The sequence below is a fragment of the Bombina bombina genome, chromosome 6 (genome assembly GCF_027579735.1).
Source record: "Bombina bombina isolate aBomBom1 chromosome 6, aBomBom1.pri, whole genome shotgun sequence".
Classification (NCBI taxonomy): Eukaryota; Metazoa; Chordata; class Amphibia; order Anura; family Bombinatoridae; genus Bombina; species Bombina bombina.
Genome location: NC_069504.1, coordinates 105128881 through 105154173, shown reverse-complemented (window position 1 = coordinate 105154173; position 25293 = coordinate 105128881). Strand labels below are relative to the sequence as shown.

Here is a 25293-nt window from a genome sequence, read left to right as displayed (position 1 = left end):
CCAGGCTAAAAACAATTGCATAACATGGAAGGGGATCTACCCTGTATACATTCATAGTGAAATCAGTGGCCCAATTGTTATTAACACTTTGAAAATATCTGTTACTTATTAAAAAATGTGAATTAGAGCACCTATGCCGGGGTTGGCATCAATTTCTGTGCCCAAAATACCATTGGGCCAGGCTAAAAACAATTGCATGTCATGGAGGGGGGTCTACCCTGTATATATTCATAGTGAAATAAGTGGCCCAATGGTCATTAACCCTTTGAAAATATCTGTTACTTATTCAAAAATGAGAATTATGTCACCTATGCCAGGGTTGGCATAAATGTTTGTGGCCAAAACACCATTGGGCCAGGCTAAAAACAATTGCATGGCATGGAGGGGGATCTACCCTGTATATATTTATAGTGAAATCAGTAGCCCAATGGTTATTAACCCTTTGAAAATATATGTTACTTATTCTAAATAGTAATATTTGTATTGGTGCCAACGTATGCCCTTTTTTCCAGTTTGTATATCCAATTGTATAAAGGGATTCCATCTCTGTGTAACTACATTATGTGAATCATATTATTATTTAAATAAAACCGATATTTTTATTTTAAAGTCAATTTAAAGCAGTCTGACAAAAAATTGAATAAGAAACCAACTTCCATGAATAAGAAACAGAATTTCACGAATATTCTGACCCCTCCTGGGTAGCAGCACCCTCACTCGGTGGAACCCCTCTCTACCTCACATGGCCTACCCCGCACTACTAACTCTTGACCTATCTCACAAAGACATTCTAAGGAAGACCCCACTGTCATTCACAGCACTGAAAACCGCTCTCTCACTCCGCAGAACCATGACCCAGAACAGGGGGCATCTCTCTCTCAGCTCCCCTTCCTAACCGCTTGCTCACAAAGCACGACGCCCCCTGGCTTGCAGTTCCTACAGCCCGGACACCATTTGCTGAGACACCCGGCAGTGACCTGGAAGTGATCAGTTTGTCTCCATGCGGCTTTGTCCGTGTTTGCCGGTACAGGAAGCAAAGGGTCCCAGTCGAGCTCCCCGGTGCCTCTCCGCTCTGGTACCATGCTGAGGGAAGTGCTGCCTGAACAATGCACCGCCGTCACCCGGGCCTTGTGTGCAGGTACTAGCCTGGGCCTCACCTTAGAACCAGCTTGTGCGGGTTCCCTAGGCTAGAGCGGGCCTATTGGTGCATGTCTGGGTACATATGGGGACACACACCTCATAACACTGTATACACCCAGTAGTCAATCAGAGCCCTGAGTGTCTGCTAACAACCCCCTAATTATGAGAGCCAAATCCTGGTTTGCTGTGTCATTTATGTGTAATTTTTTAAAAAATTTCTTCTGAAAGCCACACATGTGTAAGCAACATTTTTGGTTATGATTGTTATAAAGAGAATAAAAGTGACCTCAAACAGCCTTGCAGAGCACCAATGACATAATAGGAGGTATGACCCCAATGGAGCAATTTGAGAGCATAATGTCACAAAGGTCTGTAGAGTGGAGAATGCTTAGCACAGGATAGCATACTGGCAAGGGAGTGTTTGTACTTTTGATTTAAAACAAGTGTCCATTATTAATTTTGTAAACTTAAGCCTGTTATTTCATGTTTATTTTGAAGAGTGCTATTGCTATGTTTTATGCATATAGTCTTTTATTTAACTATCAGTTTTACTTTTATGGACAAAAAATAAAGCACACTTTGATTTGTTTTATTGAAAGCCTGCATATGTAATACTTGCAGACTTTAGTTAGAACATCAGCTTGATGACATTCCTAAGTTCAGTGGTAAAGTGGATTCATTTGTAGCATATCATTCCATATCTCTTAAGTCAGTCTACCATACAGATTCAAAATGGTACCAAGAAATGGTCAATGTTGCCTATAAATGAGTACATTTTTAAATATGGAATTTACATATGCAATAATGCTGAAAATTAATTTGTTTAGCTCACTTCCCTGTGCTAAAGCAAAATAATTGTATCTTGGTATTAAACTAGACTCTCCAGTATTTTAGTAGGGTTTCCAGTAAATTCTTCACAAAAATACTGGACACTTAAATGTCAATTTTTTAAACGTCCATATGTGTTAAATGTATAATGCATCCTATGCCTCAATAAATTACAAATATGGAGCAGTAAAAAATGAGGGGCAGTCAACAAGGTCAAATCTCTTTTTACATGGATTACTTACTGGCAAGAAAAGAGGTATAATTATTGTATGTTACTGGGAGCCAAGGGGTAAATGACTGCCTAATTGTGAAAATGTACATGGTAGGATCAAGAGTGTGGGGGGGGGGGGGGGTCTAAGGTAGAGCTTCAGAGAGGGCATTGTGAGACCCCACAGACCATCGTGCAGTTTGTCCAGAATTTTATTTGGAGGGCACCTGGTAACCTTAATTGGAATGTAAATCCAGTTGGTCTGCTCTCACATTAACCTGCACAATCTAGTTTGCATATAAGAACAAACAATTCTGTGTCAGCACTCTCCTTTAAGGAATGGAAGAATGACATTCTGAGTAGTTCTAATGCTGTTGGAATCTGTGATTAAAGGGACATGAAACCCAAATGTTTTCTTTCATGATTCAGAAAGAGAATACAATTTTAAACAACTTTCCAATTTACTCAGGAGCAGCAGAGAACCTAGGTTCTAGCTGTTGATTGGTTGCTGAATATATATATATATATATATATATATATATATATATATATATATATATATATATATATCAGTTGTAATTGGCTCACCCATGCGTTCAGTTAGAAACCATTAGTGCATTGCTGCTCCTTCAACAAATTATACCAAGAGAATGAAACAAATTAGATAATAGGAGTAAATTAGAAAGTTGTTTAAAATTGTATTCTTTATCTGAATCATGAAATATATTTTTTATTGGTTAATAATAGATCGGTGATCTCTACCCTAAGGTACTAAAATCTCTGATAACTCTTAATAAGTATTTGTGCATGTGTACTGTTTCCCAAATTGTGAACTTCAAGCCAAGCAATATATTGCACTTACATACAGATTGTCAAATGTAAATCAGACAAGGCTCAAAAAAGGAATTTGTGTAAAGAAATATTGTGTGTGTGTGATATATATATATATATATATATATATATATATATATATATATATATATATATATATATATATATATATATATATACACAGTTGTGCTCATAAGTTTACATACCCTGGCAGAATTTATGATTTCTTGGCCATTTTTCAGAGAATATGAATGATAACACAAAAACTTTTCTTTCACTCATGATTAGTGTTTGGCTGAAGCTATTTATTATCAATCAACTGTTTACTCTTTTTAAATCATAATGCCAACAGAAACTACCCAAATGACCCTGATCAAAAGTTTACATACCCTAGTGATTTTGGCCTGATAACATGCACACAAGTTGACACAAAGGGGTTTGAATGGCTATTAAAGGTAACCATCCTCACCTGTGATCTGTTTGCTTGTAATTAGTGTGTGTGTATAAAAGGTCAATGAGTTTATGGACTCCTGACTGACCCTTGCATCTTTCATCCAGTGCTGCACTGTCGTTTCTGGATTCTGAGTCATGGGGAAAGAAAAAGAATTGTCAAAGGATCTGTGGGGAAAAAGTTAGTTGAACTGTATAAAACAGGAAAGGGATATAAAAAGATATCCACGTAATTGAGAATGCATATCAGCAGTGTTCAAACTCTAATCAAGAAGTGGAAAATGAGGCGTTCTGTTTGATAACATACTGTATTCATCTTGCCATCAATTCTGACCACATTTCCTGTGCCTTTGTAGCTCACACATCCCCCAAAACATCAGCGATCCACCTCCGTGTTTCACAGTAGGAAGGGTGTACCTTTCATCAAAGGCCATGTTGACTCCTCTCCAAATGTAGCGTTTATGGTTGTGGCCAAAAAGCTCAATTTTGGTCTCATCACTCCAAATGACTTTGTGCCAAAAGGTTTGAGGCTTGTCTCTCTGTACTGTTTGGCGTATTGTAAGCGGGATACTTTGTGGCATTTGCGTAGTAATGGCTTTCTTCTGGCGAATCAACCATGCAGCCCATCTTTCTTCAAGTGCCTCCTTATTGTGCATCTTGAAAAAGCCACACCACATGTCCTATATTTTACCTGAAGTTATTTGTGGGTTTGTCTTTGCATCCCGAATAATTTTCCTGGAAGTTGTGGCTGAAATTTTAGTTGGTCTTCCTGACCGTGGTTTGGTTTCAACAGAACCCCTCATTTTCCACTTCTTGATTAGAGTTTGAACACTGCTGATTTGCATTTTCAATTCCTTGGATATCTTATTTTATATCCCTTTCCTGTTTTATACAGTTCAACTACCTTTTCCCGCAGCTCCTTTGACAATTCTTTTGCTTTCCCCATGACTCAGAATCCAGAATCGTCAGTGCAGCACTGGATGAAAAATGCAATGGCCTGTCAGGAGTCCAGAAACTCATTGACCTTTTATACACACATGTATGTGCATGTTATCAGGCCAAAATCACCAGGGTATGTAAACTTTTGATCAGGGTCATTTGGGTAGTTTCTGTTGTCATTATGATTTAAAAAGAGTAAACACAGTTGATTGATAATAAATGGCTTCAGCCAAACACTAACCATGAGTGAAAGAAAAGTTTTTGTGTTATCATTCATATTCTCTGAAAAATGGCCAAGAAATCATAAGCACATTGCTATGAAATCTCAAAAGACAAACATTGTTAGTACAATTGGTCGTACTGAAGAGCTCAGTTACTTTAAAGGGACATTAAATACTAAATATATGCTAGACAGAATGATGCGTTCAAAGAAAAGATTAGTATGAATAACATGTAGGTGTATTTAAGTTTTATTAGCTGTTTAAATATTGACAAAATAAGTGTAAAGTTTTGGTGTCTATTAAAGAATGGGAGCTGTCTTGTTGTAACTTAAGTTGTTTTCTCTGCTGTGGCCAATTAGGCACAGTTATAATTAAATGGGTCACTAGAGTATGCAGCCAATGGCTATGTGGAATATAACTGTTGACTGCACTTCCATTTCTAACAGGAACTGAAAAGCTCACAATTTCAGAATGGAATTACAGGAAAAGGGGACAAATAAATAGTGAAAGTGTATTGCAGCGTTTTTTTTGCATAATTTGCATAAATATCAGAAGAGAGAGAACAGCACTCCTGAGATAGAACAAAAGCTAGAATAACTTCCATGCCTGTTCATTTCTATTGCAACTCAGGGTGCAACAGTGTTCTGCACCTCCATTTCTAACAGGAACTGAAAAGCTCAAAATTTCAGAATGGAGTTGCAGGAAACGGGACAAATAAACAAATAAACAAATAAATAGTGAAAGTGTAGTGCAGAGTGTGTGTATGTGTGTGTGTATATATATATATATATATATATATATATATATATATATATATATATATATACACACACAGACACCCGATTTATCTGTTTATATTTCCATCTCAATGTGTTTAATGTCCCTTTTAAACATGACAACTGTCATTGGATGCCACCTTTACCACAAGGCAGTCTGCCCTACTAATTTTGCCCTGGTCACTGTAAGTGCTATTATTGTGAATTGGATGCATCTAGGAGCAACAACGGCCACAAAGTGGTAGACCAGACAAACTCACAGAGCGGGATTTCTGAGTGCTCAAGCATGTAGTGCATAAAATTGCCTATCATCTATTGCATCACTCACTACAGGTTTACAAACTGCCTCTGGAAGCAACATCAGCACAAAAACTGTGCATAGCGAGTCTCATGAAATGCATTTCCAAAGCCGAGCAGATGTACACAAGCCTCACATTAACATGTGCAATGCCAAGCATTGGTTGGAATTATATAAAGCACGTATCATTGAACGGATGACCCACACTTCACTATCTGGTAGTCTGATGGTAGAATCTGGGTGTGGTGGATGCCAGGGAAACTACTGGAATGCAAAGTGCCTACTATAAAGTTTAGTGGAGGGGAGATAATTGTCTGGGGCTGTTTTCCAGGGTTTGGGCTAGACTCATTTTATTTTTTTATTTTTTTTGCCGTGAAGGGTGGTCTTAATGTTACAGCATACAATGACATTTTAGACAATTGGGTGCTTTCAACTTTGTGGCAGCAGTTTTGGGAATAACATTTCCTGTTACAGCATTGTTGTGTCACATAGAGCAAAGCAAGATAAATGAAGACATGGCTTGACAAGTTTGGTGTGGAGGAACTCAAGCGGCCTGCACAGAACATGACCTCAACCCTATTGAAAACCTTTGTGAGACAGACCTCGTCCCACATCAGTGCCTGACCTCACAAATGCTCTTTTGGCTGAATGGGCACATATTTCCACAAACACACCCCAAGATCTTGTGGAAAGAGTGGCAGCTATTATATTTGCAAAGGAGTGGGAGGGGCAACTCCATATTAATGCCCATGGTTTTGAATGGGATGTTCAACAAGCCGATATAAGAGTGATAATCGGGTGGCCACATGCTTTTGGTCATATAGTGTATTTGATTAGCAATTTGTTATTTAGTTAAGTTCCATTTTGTAAATTGTTAACAAAAATTCCAAAAATGAACACACGTCTAATTGAGAAACAATAACACTGATGCAGAAATGGGGAATGAAAATCTAAAGAAGGAAATTCATGTAAGCAATCGCATATAGATCTGGGCTTTTCCTTGTTACCATGTTGTCTAAGTATAGGATATAACTTCCAAAATAAGGGAACTCATTTTCTTGTCATATTGTATGTATAACACACAACCATAGCAGTATGTTACCCATGTTAGTATCAGTGTTTTAAGCATTCATTCAGGACCAGTGTTATTTGTGTGTCACGAAAAGCACAACATTAATGTGGGTGACTGCAGTGCTTAAAGTAATGGTAAACTGGGGTTGTTCATGTTCTGTAAATATTATTGTTTACATATTCAAAACCTTTACTCAAAATTTTCTTAACACTTGTCAATGTAAATATGCTTACTAAAGACGATCTTATTCTATTATTATTCTTTCTGATGCGATCCCCCTCCAGCCCCCCGGTCGCACAATGTCCAAGTTTCTGCATCCTCCAATCAGTAAGCCTGTCATTCGACAGGCTTCAATGAAAGCATTACCTGCATGCGCAATAGAGCCCAAATGTTCCACAACGATCTATCGTAACCGATTGTAATATGGGCCATAAATTGCGCGCATAGGCTCTGACGTGTAGAGCGGGTGGGACCGCAATACATGTCCGTTCAGCAGTATAATGAAAACTATGGGGTGTCGGAGTTAAACGCCGGGATGAGAGGAATGAAAGATGTGAATAAAAATATAAATTGAGTTGTAAAAATAAATAAATTGCGGTTTAGCTAGTGGAAGTATTAAGATATATATATATATATAGTTAAAGTGATGGTAAACACGTGTATTATAATAGAGTATATATATATATATGGTATCTGGTGACCTCAATTCTAAATTTGAAATATATTTGTCAACCCCTGAACTTGTGAATATTTCTCCCTGACCAGCAAGTTGTTAGTTTTACTTCCTTAGCTGACTTTGTTTTCCTTTGCTGCAGCATCAGTGCTCTGTCAGGTTGAGCCCGTTGGAAGATGGTTTGAAGCTTTCATTAAACGCAGAAGTAGGAATGTATCCGCCTCGTTCCAGGAGCTGGAGGATGAAAAGGAATCTTCTGAGGAATCTGAAGATGAAGAGTTTCAACTAGAAGAATTTGCTTTGTTGAAAACACTTGATCCTAAAGACTGGAAGGTGCATATTTATTGTCGGCTTATTGTAAAAATGTGGACCATAAACTATGAATTTATAAGAAATATAAGTTTCCCTTGAAACTATGCAGGTACTGTACCTAAGTCATTGTGCATTTGATGTGGCTTAGTTCAGAGGATGGTAATAAAACACCAGAAAAATAATTTGTTGACATAGAAGAAGACTCATAGTACATTTTAAGGACAAATAGATTTCTAACTAAATATTGTGGTGAATTTAATTGTATTTGAAATTGGCAGTGAATCCTAAAAGTGTGTCCTGTTTTCTATCTGTCAGTATTGTGTTTGTTTAGAAATGTTGCACAATTATTTTAGTTCTGTCCGCTTTCATTCCCAATAAAAAAATCATTGTCTTTAGCTTCTGTACAGGAGCAAAGATTTTATAATAGCAGGCTCCAAATTTAGGGCAATCATGTTATAATTGTTACCCCTAGTGCGGATGTACTATATGTTGTCTTTCTTGCAGAATCAAGATCACTATGCCGTGCTGGGACTTAAGAATTTGCGATATAAAGCCACCCAGAAACAGATCAAGGCAGCTCGTAAGTATTTTAAGCCGCTTCTTCTCAGACATCAAGGTTTGAATATAGTTGTTAAATCATTTTCACATTATATTTCCATCAGATAAAGCCATGGTCCTTAAACACCATCCAGACAAACGAAAAGCAGCTGGGGAGCAGATTGTTGAAGGAGACAATGATTATTTTACATGCATCACAAAAGGTGAGGAACAATGATCTAAGTATAAGAAGTTTTACAAGATGTCGTGATCTTAGAGTGATAAGTGAAGTAATTGTCAGTGTATTGCAATACGTAGGCTATATTTACCAGAAGAGAAGTACATTTTTGAAGGCTTGAATTATGCTATTAAAGGTACATATAAGTGTAAAAAGAAAATGCTGCTCTAATATATTAGAGTATTATACTGTGGCACTATTGCTTGCATATAACTGTGGTAAAGACATAGTTAAAATCAGCTACAGAGCAGCAATGCACTGGTAGATGGTGAACACATCTGGTGAGCCAAAGAAGATGCCTGTGTGTGTAGCCAACAATTATCAGCTAGCTTCTGGTACTTTTAGTGCTTCTGAGCCTACCTAGGTATGCTTTTCAATGAAGTATACCAAAAGAACAAGATATATTTGATGATAGAAGTAAACTAAAAAGTGTTAAAATTGCATGCCCTTTAACTTGTTGGCTTACTTTACAATGAATTACAGGAATCTTGTTTGGCTCCTAAAAGGTGTGATTTGTTCCTCAATATGCGTGTGCTGGATCCTAATTTGGAAATCAATGTTTAAATCCCTGCATTAATGGTGTTAAGGGCAAGGGCATTCAACTACATTTCTTGAGGACTGCAGAATTTTAGAATCTTAGTTGGAACTGTCCTTCCTTTTTGTAACTCTTAAGAATATGTAATGGGTCATGACAAAAGATACTTTTTACAACACAGGTATAGATTATTTTACTATTCTCTTACTATATTTTAAATATATTTTATAGAATTGCCTGTGGTTTTTGTTAAATGTCTTCACTGTATATCTATAGTTGTACGCCGCATTGTTTTATGCATTTGTGTGTTTCTAGCATGTGAAATCTTATCTGACCCTGTGAAGAGAAGAGCTTTCAACAGTATAGACCCAACGTTTGACAACTCTGTACCTTCCAAAAGTGAAGGGAAGGAAAATTTCTTTGAAGTGTTTTCCCCTGTGTTTGAGAGGAATGGCAGGTAAGATTTATTTTACTGCGCACACGTACGTTTTCAGGAAAATGTAAAGTATTTTGGATGCTTGTCATATTAAATGTCTTCTTTAACACATTTTGTTTTGCATTATACTGATTGTGTGGTGTAAGAAAGGGGTAGATTCTGTTCCAGTTCAGTTTTCAAATAATTTCTTAAAGAAGAATTAAAAAAAAAAAAAAGATTTTTCTACTCTGTTCATTATCCCAGAATTGAGGAGGGTAAATATGGTGAGAAAAAGACACAAAGCTCCACAGCACTGAAGTTCACCTCACTTTATTCCAGAGTGTAAATCCAACAAGTAGCAACGTTTCGGGCTTTCAACCTTTACTCATGCCATGTGATTCAGATATTACATACACTTATATAGCACAGAGCAAAAAGAATACCAAGAGGCCTTCGGATGAGCACCAGACCTACCCTATTAAAACACAATAAGGACTACTGTGATAAATTTAAAAAGATAGCACAATCAAATCATAGGAGCATTTATTTAGTATCGGTCGAATACCTGCAGAAGGAGATTGAAACCCAGCAACAGACGATCAAGGATGAGCTAAGGAAATCGATGACAGCCAGTTGGTTTGATAAAATCATTAAAGATACAGATGAAATAATTGCCACTTTTAAACGGAATTGCAAGAAAAAAAAGAAAAAGTTTGCCCGTGACAAATTGGATTACTCACAGAGGAGAGTTTATCGGTGGTGCAGTGCCGAAACCGGAAGTTGGAACAATGTAGCTTCCGCTAATCGTAGAAGGCAAGCTGACAGGAGACGCCGATATGACGTGGATACAGCGGGCGACACCGGGTCGTCTGGTGAGTCTTTTTCCCACAGCACCAATTCAGGAGGCGACCCTGGGTCGGCGTAAGCAACAGAGGGACCAACAAGAAGAGGGAACATCACGCTCGGGAATGAACACCTGCAACTGGAGACAGTAGGCAATCGCTCTACTAATAAACAGGCATTAGTGATCTATTCCTCCCAGGTAGAACTTGACACGCATGAACTTCGATTACTTGAGAAGGGCCTATCATTCTGCCCTATGACTAAAACGGATTTATTTGAATTGGAAAAAGATTTGCATCGCTTTTGTAGGACTTTAAGATTGAAATGTTTATTTACTGATTCTGTTTATCTGTGCAAGGAAATAATCACAATCTTATGTTCACAGCTAAAGGGGTAGGCCTTAGGAATAAGAGTAGATGTATGCCTGCTCATAATAATGAATCTGTTGAAACGCTTGTTAAATTATTATTTAATGATTTTGAAACAACGATTAAATCAAGTGTGTAAGGGGTAATAAACATATTGAACATAATTTGGATTATAAAGAATTTAAGGCTATCTCTACCCTTAAGAATAAGAGTGATCAAATTTATTTTGAAAACAGCCGATAAGGGCGGAGCCACAGTTATATTAAATCGGAGTGACTATTTGAGAGAATGTCACAGACAACTAGGTGATACTATGGTGTATAGTGTATTAAATGGAGACCCTAAGTTTAAAATCCAACAGGAGATTAAAAGGTTAATATCATTTGCTGAAAACAAATTGTCTAATTGATAAGGACCTAAAAAAGTTTTTAGTGGTAGAGCATCCCATTACCCCCATTTTTTATACGCTACCCAAAGTCCATAAGGACATTAATTGTCCACCTGGCCGCCCTATTGTAGCAAGTACTGAGTCTATTTTGACAAATAATTCGAAATTATTGGATAGGATTTTTACAACCCCATGTGGAAAACGTGTCGTCATTTATTAAGGATACTGGTGATTTTATAAATAAGTTAGAAGGGATAGCTCTTGACACAGACAAGTATTTTGTATACACTCCGGATGTACAGAGTTTGTACTCATCCATAAAACATAAGAGTGGAATTGCCTATGTAAAGAAGCTGTTAAATAAGTCTGGTAGATACAATGAGTTTTGGAAGAACTCTTGAGGTTAGGAATCAATTGATAAGGGTCAGACGCATTGTGAGTCAGGAAGGCATAATACAGGACAGATTACGAGAGATGGGTAACAAGTTTTTGGATAGGGTCTATCCTAAAGCTATTATAGAGAAGGAAATTGCAGCAACCGGCGAGGTTGACAGGGATTCTTTGCTATCTAGAAAAAACAGCAAGAAGGGGAATAAAAGTGATCAATTAGTTTTAGTCTCTAAAAATAGTAAGAATAGTAGAGAGATTAAAAAGATGGTTCTCAGACATTGTCATATTTTGAAAACTGTAATCCCAATATTAGTAGTTTTCAACAAATCCTTATGATGGCCTATAAAAGAAACTGGAGTTTAAAAGATATGTTGATACAGACTGATATAGGCAGTAGCAAAAAATCAACTCAAAGCTTTATAACGGAAAAGAACATGGGTTGCTATCCCTGCTTATCAAAGGAGCCACATTTGTTCTCGCAAGATCTGGCATAATATATCAGATGAGGGATTACTATACCTGTAGCTCCACCTATGTTATATATTCAATAAAGTGTCCATGCACTAAGATTTATATTGGGGAGACTACAAGAAAGGCTGGTGACTGTATTAGGGAACATAAATCGAATATTGGGTGTGGGGACAAAGATGCCCCTGTATCATCCCACTGTTTAGAGTCTGGACATTCGATTAGCCAATTGAGGTGGCAGGTAATGGATCAGATTAAAATGCCTAGGAGGGGGGTGACAGGGAACTACTATTAAAAAGAAGGTAGCTGTATTGGTTTTTTATATTAAATGCCCTTAGCCATATGGCATGAATAAAGAGTATGACATGTCTGTGTATATTTGTTTGATTCATTAAAGTGAATGTAAATTTTGATGCTAAAGTGCCCGGTTTTTAAAAAAATTCGATTAAAAACAGGGGCACTTTAATTCATCAAAATTTGCATTTCACTCCTATTGTGAAAAAATACTTACCTTTTAATCTTGACAGCCGCTCCAGCTTCCTCCGCCCGTTGCAAAGCCTCTTCCTGGGTCTAAAATTAGGAATCCGGCTTCCTCCAATCACGGCGTTGAATCAGACACTGATTCCCCCGGGGGGAACCCGTTATTGGAGGATGACCTATCCATCATTTCTGACATCAGAAATGGCTTGCGACAAACAGGGGAAGCTGGAGCTGCTGTCAAGATTAAAAGGTAAGTATTTTTTCACAACAGGATTGAAATGTAAATTTTGATGAATTAAAGTGCCCCTGTTTTAAATCGAATTTTTAAAAACCAGGCACTTTAGCATCAAAATTTACATTCACTTTAAAGTAATGTGTTGTGTTTTGAAGGTGCCACTAGATGGTGCAATTTTTTACTGAGCACAGGTATTGCTTACAGGTAAATTGTTTTAGGTAATTAAGCTACTTGTTGAGCCTAGTGTGCTATATAAGTGTATGCAATAACATCTGAATCACATAGCATGAGTAAGGGTTGAAACTTGTTGGATTCACACTCTGGAGTGAGGTGAAGTTCAGTGCAGTGGAGCCTTGTGTCTTTTTTTGGATATTGTTAGACCTGCAGTGGGTCTCTAGCTTTGCACGTGCACTTACAGAGGGATTGTTTGCTGATTCCTGTTCTGTCATTTATGAGGATAAATATGGTGATCAGCACTGTTATGGTTGCTGAGTTTTTTTTTCAAAAATTCTCTGAGGTTTTCATATTTTGTGATCTAAAAAATGTCAGTAGGTGCATTCACGTATGTTCATGAGGCTTTCCAGAATGTATTCAATCGGTCATGGACACAATAATAGTTATCAGAGTGGCTGTAAGTATATGGCAAGAATGCTTCTAAGTGAATTTGAAGTGTGCTACTCTGCATTCAAAGTTTTTCAAATTAATTTATACATAGATTTTAACGTATTTTCATCTTATTTCTCACTTTTAAATATCTTACAGGTGGTCAAATAAAAAGAACGTTCCAAAAATTGGAAACATGAACACTTCCATTGAAGACGTCGATGCATTTTATTCTTTCTGGTATGATGGTTGTTTGAATATCTTAGTTGGAGAAGCTAACCGTAGCACTGCTAATATGCCTGGGGCATGTAAAGTTTTTCTGTTTTAAACAAATATATTTGTTTCTGTTTATCTAAAGGTATAATTTTGATTCATGGAGAGAATTCTCATATTTGGATGAAGAAGAAAAAGAAAAAGCTGAATGGTATGTTTTTAAAAAATAATTTATTATAGTCGGAGTTCTTGGTATTTTGGGATCTGGTTACTTATAAATCACTAGCAGATAATTAGCCCTCAATATATTGTCATACTCAATGAGTCTTTTCAAGGCTTGGTCTTTGGAATACAAAAATAGAAATGTTATCAATATATTAGCGTTTTGTTTGCATGAGCAGCTAAAAGGCTCCAATTGACGCACAAAAGTGGAAGAAAAACTGAACTCATGTTTTTATATTTAATCATTAAAAATTACTAAACCATTTCACTATATAAAAAAATAAGTTGTTTTTGTACTTTGATATTTTCAGTCGTGATGAGAGGAGGTGGATTGAAAAACAGAACAAAGCAGCCAGAGCACAAAGAAAAAAAGAAGAGATGAACAGAATACGAACTTTAGTTGGTAGGTGTCACATTTTTATATTATACATAACTGTGTTTTGATCCATTTTTTTTCTGTAAAAAGGTATCTAGTCTAGGTGTTGCGTTAAGCAAGGCCACTGAATTTAAATATACTTGAATATAAATATTTATCAAATATATTTTTCCTATTTTTATGTGAAAATTACACATTAGTTTTCAATCCCCTTTTTTTTTGTCATTATTAAATTTCCATTTTACAAATTATAGTATCATTTTTATTTTTTTTAAAAGATACGATGAGTCCACGGATTTCATCCTTGTGGAATATTGCCTCCTGGTCAGCAGGAGGAGGCAAAGAGCACCACAGTATAGCTCCTCTCACCCCAGTCATTCTCTTTGCCTGTGTTAGTGATAGGAAGAGGTAAAGTGAGGTGTTAGTTTAGATTCTTCAATCAAGAGTTTATTATTTTTTTTAAAATGGTACCAGTGAGTGCTATTTTATTATAGGTTGTAGCCGTATTCCTTGTCAGCCTCTAGAGTAGAGCTACAGGTGGCTTTAAACCAATGGGAACTGGTGGGACTTAACCCTCACTGTGCCTCCCATATTAGTACTGCCCTTCTGGTGATGATGGTCTTAGCAGATATTAACTAAGGCCCTTTCTGTGTCCACAGAACTACAGGAGGGAGAAGACCTCTTGATCCTGTGAGACGTGTCATGCTGTCGCTCAGCATAGAGGTAAGTGCAGTCTTTATTTTTCTGGGCCACTTGCTATCTCAGAAATGGCTGTACTTTTATCTGTTGGGGAAAACATAGGCTCTCTGGGAAGGGCTTTCCTGGTTAACAGAGTGTGGGTTTGTCACGTGGCCATGTCAACAGACACTGTTGTTTAATATTTTCACATGTACTGATAAGTCTGAACTTTATAATAGACTCTTACTGTGAGGGCTCCCTACAGGTCACTGACTAATGTGTACTGGGGACAGACGCTGGGGATATGTTACCGGAGACTCCTGTTCATGGCTGGGTGTTTTTTGTGGCACTTTGTCAGACTTTTTAGTTGCAACAAACACATGTCTGTTACGGCTCTACACTATAGAGACCACATTTTTTTTGGACAAATCTTTGCCTAAGGCGGATGCTTCTCAAGAGTCTATGGATGAGATGCAGAGTATGCCGCAGCTTTCTCCCCAAGCGTCACAGCCTTTAACGCCCGCTCAAGCGGGACCATGTATTTCGCCAGTTTCTGCTGCATTTACGTTAAAGGACATAGCTGCAGTGATGTCCTCTACTCTTTCTGATGCGTTATCTACCCTTCCCATATCGCACGGCAAGCGTACAAGAAGGGACAATTATGTGGTCAGTGCAGCCTCTGATACTAGTATGGCGATTGCGGAAGTACCCTCCCGGGGTTCTGAGTTGGAGGGTACGGAGGTCCTATGCGAAGGTGAACTTTCTGACTCAGGAAGTGCTTTGCCCCTGACTGATTCTGAAGTGGTTTCTTTCAGGTTTAAGCTTGAACACCTCCGCTTATTACTGAGGGAGGTTTTGGTTACTCTGGATGATTGTGACTCAATAGTGGTTCCTCCAGAGAAATTAAGTAAATTGGATAGATACTTGGAAGTTCCGTCTTACTCAGATGTCTTTCCAGTTCCAAAAAGGACTTCAGAGATTTCAAAATGTGTGGGAGAGACCAGGCATTCCCTTCTCTCCTCCCGTTTTTAAAAGGATGTATCCTGTAGCCGACGCTATTAGGGATTCTTGGCAGACGGTCCCTAAGTTAGAGGGAGCTATCTCTACCCTGGCCAAAGAAACTACTATTCCTATCGAGGATAGTTGTGCTTTCAAGGACCCTATGGATAAGAAGTTAGAGGGTCTCCTTAAGAAGATTTACGTTCACCAGGGATTCCTATTGCAACCAGCGGCTTGCAGTGTTAGTCGCCATTGCGGCTGCTTATTGGTTTGATGCTCTGGAAGAGTCTCTTAAGACTGAGACTCCTTTGGAAGAGATACAGGATAGGATTAAAGCTCTTAAGTTGGCTAACTTGTTTATTACGGATGCTTCTCTGCAGATTACTAAATTGGCGGCTAAGAGTTCGGGCTTTGACATCTTAGCATGCAGGGCCTTATGGCTGAAGTCTTGCTCTGCGGATGTGTCATCTAAGTCTAAGCTTTTGGCTATTCCTTACAAGGGGAAGACTCTGTTCGGGCCTGACTTGAAGGAAATTATTTCTGACATCACGGGAGGCAAGGGTCATCTCCTCCCTCAGGATAAAAAGTCCAAACAGAGAGATCGACTAGAGTAATTTTCGTTCCTTTCGAAATTTCAATGGAGTTCCCTCTTCCTCTAAACAAGACGGGAACTATTCACAAACCAAGTCCACTTGGAGACCCAACCAGTCTTGGAACAAGGGTAAACAATCCAAGAAGTCTACTGCTGCTTCCAAGTCGGCATGAAGGGTCGGCCCCCGATCCGGGACCGGATCTAGTAGGGGGCAGACTCTCTCTCTTCGTCCAGGCTTGGATAAGAGATGTTCAGGATCCATGGACACTAGAAATTGTGTCTCAGGGATATCAGTTGGAGTTCAGAAATTCTTCCCCCAGAGGAAGGTTTCTTCTTTCTCGATTATCTGCAGACCAGATAAAAAGAGAGGCGTTCTTACGTTGTGTAAGAGACCTCTCTTCCATGGGAGTAATATGTCCTGTTCCAATATAGGGACAGGGGTTTTATTCAAATCTCTTTGTAGTTCCCAAGAAAGAGGGAACGTTCCAACCTATTTTAGACCTCAAAAGTCTAAACAAAGTTCTCAGAGTTCCATTCTTCAAAATGGAAACTATTCGTACCATTCTTCCATTGATCCAGGAGGGTCAATTTATGACTACCGTGTATCTAAAGGATGCATATCTTCATGTTCCTATCCACAGAGATCATCACAAGTTCCTGAGGTTTGCCTTTCTGGACAAACATTTTCAGTTCGTGGCTCTTCCTTTCGGTCTGGCCACGGCGCCAAGAATTTTCACATAGGTTCTGGGGTCTCTGCTGGCGGTTCTAAGACCGCGGGGCATTGCAGTGGCGCCTTATCTGGACGATATTCTGATCCAGGCGTCATCTTATCAACTAGCAAAGTCTCATACCGACATTGTTCTATCCTTCCTGAGGACTCACTGGTGGAAGGTAAATCTGGAAAAGAGTTCGCTAGTAACACAGACAAGGGTTCCTTTCTTGGGAACTCTAATCGACTCTCTATCCATGAAAATCTTTTTGACGGAGGTCAGAAAGTTAAAGATTCTGAATACATGCCGAGCCCTTTAGACCAATCCTCAGCCGTCAGTGGCTCAGTGCATGGAGGTAATTGGATTAATGGTAGCGGCAATGGACATCATTCCGTTTGCTCGGTTTCATCTCAGACATCTGCACATGAGCATGCTTAGACAGTGGAATGGAGATTATACAAATTTGTCTCCTCAAATAAATCTAGATCAGGAGACAAGGGACTCTCTTCTATATTGGTTGTCGCTGGATCATCTATCCCAGGGGACATGCTTCTGCAGACCCTCATGGGTTATAGTGACAACGGATGCCAGCCTGATAGGATGGGGAGCAGTCTGGAACCCCCTGAGGGCTCAGGGTGTATGGACTCGAGCAGAGTCTCTCCTTCCCATCAATATCCTAGAGTTGAGAGCAATATTCAATGCGCTTCGGGCTTGGCCTCAGTTGGCTTTGGCCCAATTCATCAGATTCCAGTCAGACAACATTACAACTGTAGCTTACATCAATCATCAGGGAGGAACAAGGAGTTCCTTAGCGATGACAGAAGTAGCCAAGATAATACAGTGGGCGGAGTCTCACTCTTGCTATCTGTCGGCGATCCACATCCCAGTAGTGGAAAACTGGGAAGCGGATTTTCTGAGCAGACACATTTCATCCGGGAGAGTGGGAACTACATCCGGAGGTTTTTTCCAACCTGATTCTCAGATGGGGCAGGCCTGAGTTAGATCTCATGGCATCTTGTCAGAATGCCAAACGTCCGAGATACGGGTCCAGGGATCCTCAGGCTGAGCTGATCGATGCCTTGGCAGTGCCTTGGTCTTTCAGCCTAGCTTATGTATTCCCTCCGTTTGCTCTCCTTCCCCGGGTGATTGCGCGAATCAAACAGGAGAGGGCGTCGGTGATCCTCATTGCCCCTGCATGGCCTTGCAGGATTTGGTATGCCGATCTGATGGACATGTCATCTCAGCCACCGTGGAAGCTCCCATTGAGGACAGATCTTCTCATTCATGGTCCCTTCCATCATCCGAATCTCGTTTCTCTACAGCTGACTGCTTGGAGATTGAACGCTTGATTTTATCTGAGAGGTTTTTCTGATTCGGTCATAGACACTTTGATTCAGGCACGTAAGCCTGTTACTAGGAAAATTTACCATAAGATATGGCGTAAATATATGGCGTAAATATCTTTATTGGTATGAATCCAAGGGTTACTCATGGAGTAGGGTTAGGATTCCCAGGATTTTCTCTTTTCTCCAAGACGGATTGGAGAAGGGGTTGTCCGCAAGCTCTTTGAAAGGACAGATTTCTGCTATATCTATCTTCTTACACAAGCGTTTGGCAGATGTCCCAGATGTACAATCTTTTTGTCAGACTCGGACTAGAATCAAGCCTGTATTTAGACCAATTGCTCCTCCTTGGAGTTTGAATTTAGTTCTTACAGTTCTTCAAGGGGTTGCGTTCGAACCTATGCATTCCATAGATATTAAGTTATTATCTTGGAAAGTTTTATTTTTGGTTGCTATTCCTTCTGCTCGAAGAGTATCTGAGCTTTCAGCATTGCAATGTGATTCTCCTTATCTTATTTTCCATTCGGATAAGGTGGTGTTACGAACCAAGCCTGGTTTTCTTCCTAAGGTGGTTTCAAATAAATAATAATATTACTCAGGAAATAGTTTTTCCTTCCTTGTGTCCTAATCCTCCTTCTAAGAAGGAGTGTCTTACACAATTTGGACGTGGTCCGTGCCTTGAAATTCTACTTACAGGCAACTAAGGATTTTTGTCAATCGTCTTCCTTGATTGTTGTTTTTTCTGGGAAACGTATGGGTCAGAAAGCTACGGCTACCTCTCTTTCTTTTTGGCTGAAGAGTATCATCCGTTTTGCATATGAGACTGCTGGACAGCAGCCTCCTGAACGAATTACGGCTCATTCCACTAGGGCTGTGGCTTCTTCATGGGCATTCAAAAATTATGCTTCTGTTGAACAGATTTGCAAAGCTGCAACTTGGTCGTCTCTTCACACTTTTTCCAAATTTGATACTTTTGCCTCGTCTGAGGCTGTTTTTGGGAGGAAAGTTCTTCAAGCAGTGGTGCCTTCCGTTTAGGTTCCCTGTCTTGCCCCTCCCTTTTCATCCGTGTACTATAGCTTTGGTATTGTATCCCACAAGTAAGAATGAAATCCGTGGACTCGTATCTTTTAAAAGAAAAGGAAATGTATTCTTACCTGATAAATTTGTTTCTTTTAAGATACGATGAGTCCACGGCCCACCCTGTTTTTATGAGACAGGTCTTTAACAAAAATAAACTTCAGTCACCTCTGCACCTGGCTTTTCCTTTGTCTTCCTAACTTCGGTCGAATGACTGGAGTGGGAGGGAAGGGAGGAGCTATATATACAGCTCTGCTGTGGTGCTCTTTGCCTCCTCCTGTTGACCAGGAGGCGATATCCCACAAGTAAGGATGAAATCCGTGGACTCATCGTATCTTAAAAGAAACAAATTTATCAGGTAAGAATAAATTTCCTTTTTTAGGACCATCATTACAAATTCCTTATACATTTTATCACTATCAGAATTCCATTTGTGGTATCGGTTTCTGTTTATTAATCACTATGATAATTTATAATAGGTGGGTCAGTAGAAAATGCCTATACAGTACTCATACCTATTTTGAGCATAGATACCTGACCTGACAATTAGGCAAAAGTTAAATTTATATATTTTTTTTTATCCGAAATATACATAATATAAAAGTTAAATATAGCCCTTTTTATTTTTACCCATACACTAAAGATGAGGAAAGTAGAAGAAAGAAGGAAAAAAAATACGCCCCTTTCAGTTTACCATAATAATAATACAAATGCCTAAATAATTTGTTATTGAAGTTGTAAGTCTTGTTTTAAATTAATTCCATCTCTGAAAAAAAGGCTTAAATCTTATTATCAGAGCTAAACTAGATATCACATTGTGCGATGAGTAATTATGAAAGGCAGTTTTAAATAAACAAAATCAAGTTTTTCTCCAACATAGGTGTGTCCGGTCCACGGCGTCATCCTTACTTGTGGGATATTCTCTTCCCCAACAGGAAATGGCAAAGAGCCCAGCAAAGCTGGTCACATGATCCCTCCTAGGCTCCGCCTACCCCAGTCATTCTCTTTGCCGTTGTACAGGCAACATCTCCACGGAGATGGCTTAGAGTTTTTTAGTGTTTAACTGTAGTTTTTCATTATTCAATCAAGAGTTTGTTATTTTCAAATAGTGCTGGTACGTACTATTTACTCAGAAACAGAAAAGAGATGAAGAATTCTGTTTGTATGAGGAAAATGATTTTAGCAACCGTAACTAAAATCCATGGCTGTTCCACACAGGACTGTTGAGAGCAATTAACTTCAGTTGGGGGAACAGTTTGCAGTCTCTTGCTGCTTGAGGTATGACACATTCTAACAAGACGATGTAATGCTGGAAGCTGTCATTTTCCCTATGGGATCCGGTAAGCCATGTTTATTACGATCGTAAATAAGGGCTTCACAAGGGCTTATTTAAACTGTAGACTTTTTTTGGGCTAAATCGATTGATATTAACACTTATTTAGCCTTGAGGAATCATTTATTCTGGGTATTTTGATTTAATAATATCGGCAGGCACTGTTTTAGACACCTTATTCTTTAGGGGCTTTCCCAAAGCATAGGCAGAGTCTCATTTTCGCGCCGGTGTTGCGCACTTGTTTTTGAGAGGCATGGCATGCAGTCGCATGTGAGAGGAGCTCTGATACTCATAAAAGACTTCTGAAGGCGTCATTTGGTATCGTATTCCCCTTTGGGTTTGGTTGGGTCTTAGCAAAGCAGATACCAGGGACTGTAAAGGGGTTTAAAGCTTAAAACGGCTCCGGTTCCGTTATTTTAAGGGTTAAAGCTTCCAAAATTGGTGTGCAATATTTTCAAGGCTTTAAGACGCTGTGGTGAAAATTTGGTGAATTTTGAACAATTCCTTCATGTTTTTTCGCAATTGCAGTAATAAAGTGTGTTCAGTTTAAAATTTAAAGTGACAGTAACGGTTTTATTTTAAAACGTTTTTTGTACTTTCTGATCAAGTTTATGCCTGTTTAACATGTCTGAACTACCAGATAGACTGTGTTCTGAATGTGGGGAAGCCAGAATTCCTATTCATTTAAATAAATGTGATTTATGTGATAATGACAATGATGCCCAAGATGATTCCTCAAGTGAGGGGAGTAAGCATGGTACTGCATCATTCCCTCCTTCGTCTACACGAGTCTTGCCCACTCAGGAGGCCCCTAGTACATCTAGCGCGCCAATACTCCTTACTATGCAACAATTAACGGCTGTAATGGATAATTCTGTCAAAAACATTTTAGCCAAAATGAACCCTTGTCAGCGTAAGCGTGGATGCTCTGTTTTAGTTACTGAAGAGCATGACGACGCTGATATTAATATCTCTGAAGGGCCCCTAACCCAATTTGAGGGGGCCAGGGAGGTTTTGTCTGAGGGAGAAATTACTGATTTAGGGAACATTTCTCAGCAGGCTGAATCTGATGTGATTACATTTAAATTTAAATTGGAACATCTCCGCATTTTGCTTAAGGAGGTATTATCCACTCTGGATGATTGTGAAAATTTAGTCATCCCAGAGAAACTATGTAAAATGGACAAGTTCCTAGAGGTGCCGGGGCTCCCAGAAGCTTTTCCTATACCCAAGCGGGTGGCGGACATTGTTAATAAAGAATGGGAAAGGCCCGGTATTCCTTTCGTCCCTCCCCCCATATTTAAAAAATTGTTTCCTATGGTCGACCCCAGAAAGGACTTATGGCAGTCAGTCCCCAAGGTCGAGGGAGCGGTTTCTACTTTAAACAAACGCACCACTATTCCCATAGAGGATAGTTGTGCTTTCAAAGATCCTATGGATAAAAAATTAGAAGGTTTGCTTAAAAAGATGTTTGTTCAGCAGGGTTACCTTCTACAACCCATTTCATGCATTGTCCCTGTCACTACAGCCGCTTATTTCTGGTTTGATGAACTGCTTAAGGTGCTCGATAGTGACTCTCCTCCTTATGAGGAGATTATGGACAGAATCAATGCTCTCAAATTGGCTAATTCTTTCACTCTAGACGCCTCTTTGCAATTGGCTAAGTTAGCGGCTAAGAACTCTGGGTTTGCTATTGTGGCGCGCAGAGCGCTTTGGTTGAAATCTTGGTCGGCTGATGCGTCTTCCAAGAACAAGCTACTAACATTCCTTTCAAGGGGAAAACGCTGTTTGGTCCTGACTTGAAAGAGATTATATCTGATATCACTGGGGGTAAGGGCCACGCCCTTCCTCAGGATCGGCCCTTCAAGGCAAAAAATAGACCTAATTTTCGTCCCTTTTGTAAAAACGGACCAGCCCAAGGTGCTACGTCCTCTAAGCAAGAGGGTAATACTTCTCAGGCCAAGCCAGCTTGGAGACCAATGCAAGGCTGGAACAAGGGAAAGCAGGCCAAGAAACCTGCCACTGCTACCAAGACAGCATGAAATATTGGCCCCCGATCCGGGACCGGATCTGGTGGGGGGCAGACTCTCTCTCTTCGCTCAGGCTTGGGCAAGAGATGTTCTGGATCCTTGGGCGCTAGAAATAGTCTCCCAGGGTTATCTTCTGGAATTCAAGGGACTTCCCCCAAGGGGGAGGTTCCACAAGTCGCAGTTGTCTTCAGACCACATAAAAAGACAGGCGTTCTTACATTGTGTAGAAGACCTGTTAAAAATGGGAGTGATTCATCCTGTTCCATTAAGAGAACAAGGGATGGGGTTCTACTCCAATCTGTTCATAGTTCCCAAAAAAGAGGGAACGTTCAGACCAATCCTAGATCTCAAGATCTTAAACAAATTTCTCAAGGTCCCATCGTTCAAGATGGAAACCATTCGAACTATCCTTCCTTCCATCCAGGAAGGTCAATTTATGACCACGGTGGATTTAAAGGATGCGTATCTACATATTCCTATCCACAAGGAACATCATCGGTTCCTAAGGTTTGCATTCCTGGACAAACATTACCAGTTCGTGGCGCTTCCTTTCGGATTAGCCACTGCTCCAAGGATTTTCACAAAGGTACTAGGGTCCCTTCTAGCGGTGCTAAGACCAAGGGGCATTGCAGTAGTACCTTACCTGGACGACATTCTGATTCAAGCGTCGTCCCTTCCTCAAGCAAAGGCTCACACGGACATTGTCCTGGCCTTTCTCAGATCTCACGGCTGGAAAGTGAACGTGGAAAAGAGTTCTCTATCCCCGTCAACAAGGGTTCCCTTCTTGGGAACAATTATAGACTCCTTAGAAATGAGGATCTTTCTAACAGAGGCCAGAAAAACAAAGCTTCTGGACTCTTGTCGGATACTTCATTCCGTTCCTCTTCCTTCCATAGCTCAGTGCATGGAAGTGATCGGGTTGATGGTGGCGGCGATGGACATAGTTCCTTTTGCGCGCATTCATCTAAGACCATTACAACTGTGCATGCTCAGTCAGTGGAATGGGGACTATACAGACTTGTCTCCGAAGATACAAGTAAATCAGAGGACCAGAGACTCACTCCGTTGGTGGCTGTCCCTGGACAATCTGTCTCAAGGGATGATGTTCCACAGACCAGAGTGGGTCATTGTCACGACCGACGCCAGTCTGATAGGCTGGGGCGCGGTCTGGGGATCCCTGAAAGCTCAGGGTCTTTGGTCTCGGGAAGAATCTCTTCTACCGATAAATATTCTGGAACTGAGAGCGATATTCAATGCGCTCCAGGCCTGGCCCCAGCTTGCGAGGACCAGGTTCATACGGTTTCAATCAGACAACATGACGACTGTGGCGTACATCAACCATCAGGGGGGAACAAGGAGTTCCCTAGCGATGGAAGAAGTAACCAAAATTATTCTTTGGGCGGAGTCTCACTCCTGCCACCTGTCTGCTATCCACATCCCAGGAGTGGAAAATTGGGAAGCGGATTTTCTGAGTCGTCAGACATTGCATCCGGGGGAGTGGGAACTCCATCCGGAAATCTTTGCCCGAGTCACTCACCTGTGGGGCATTCCAGACATGGATCTGATGGCCTCTCGTCAGAACTTCAAAGTTCCTTGCTACGGGGCCAGATCCAGGGATCCCAAGGCGGCTCTAGTGGATGCACTAGTAGCACCTTGGACCTTCAAACTAGCTTATGTGTTCCCGCCATTTCCTCTCATCCCCAGGCTGATAGCCAGGATCAAGCAGGAGAGGGCGTCGGTGATCTTGATAGCTCCTGCGTGGCCACGCAGGACTTGGTATGCAGATCTGGTGAATATGTCATCGGCTCCTCCTTGGAAGCTACCTTTGAGACGAGACCTTCTTGTTCAGGGTCCGTTCGAACATCCGAATCTGGTTTCACTCCAGCTGACTGCTTGGAGATTGAACGCTTGATTTTATCGAAGCGAGGATTCTCAGATTCTGTGATCGATACTCTTGTTCAGGCCAGAAAGCCTGTGACTAGAAAGATTTACCACAAAATTTGGAAAAAATATATCTGTTGGTGTGAATCTAAAGGATTCCCTTGGGACAAGGTTAAGATTCCTAGGATTCTATCCTTCCTTCAAGAAGGATTGGAGAAAGGATTATCTGCAAGTTCCCTGAAGGGACAGATTTCTGCCTTGTCGGTATTACTTCACAAAAGGCTGGCAGCTGTGCCAGATGTTCAAGCCTTTGTTCAGGCTCTGGTTAGAATCAAGCCTGTTTACAAACCTTTGACTCCTCCTTGGAGTCTCAATTTAGTTCTTTCAGTTCTTCAGGGGGTTCCGTTTGAACCCTTACATTCCGTTGATATTAAGTTATTATCTTGGAAAGTTTTGTTTTTAGTTGCGATTTCTTCTGCTAGAAGAGTCTCAGAATTATCTGCTCTGCAGTGTTTTCCTCCTTATCTGGTGTTCCATGCAGATAAGGTGGTTTTACGTACTAAACCTGGTTTTCTTCCAAAAGTTGTTTCT

The 25293-nt window shown here is 40.0% G+C and overlaps 1 protein-coding gene across 1 annotated transcript in view; it reads left to right on the top strand.

Annotated features, from left to right (window-relative positions):
* Nucleotides 1-963: 963 nt before the first annotated feature.
* The window catches only part of DNAJC2 (DnaJ heat shock protein family (Hsp40) member C2), a 155134-nt gene continuing 130804 nt past the window's right edge, over nucleotides 964-25293 (top strand). Inside the window, exons 1-8 of the mRNA XM_053716540.1 lie at nucleotides 964-1138; nucleotides 7579-7769; nucleotides 8253-8328; nucleotides 8411-8509; nucleotides 9374-9515; nucleotides 13408-13488; nucleotides 13607-13672; nucleotides 13995-14086. Of these exons, the coding sequence (XP_053572515.1) occupies nucleotides 1081-1138; nucleotides 7579-7769; nucleotides 8253-8328; nucleotides 8411-8509; nucleotides 9374-9515; nucleotides 13408-13488; nucleotides 13607-13672; nucleotides 13995-14086 (805 nt within the window). The 5' untranslated portion in view covers nucleotides 964-1080. The remainder of the gene's footprint in view (nucleotides 1139-7578; nucleotides 7770-8252; nucleotides 8329-8410; nucleotides 8510-9373; nucleotides 9516-13407; nucleotides 13489-13606; nucleotides 13673-13994; nucleotides 14087-25293) is intronic.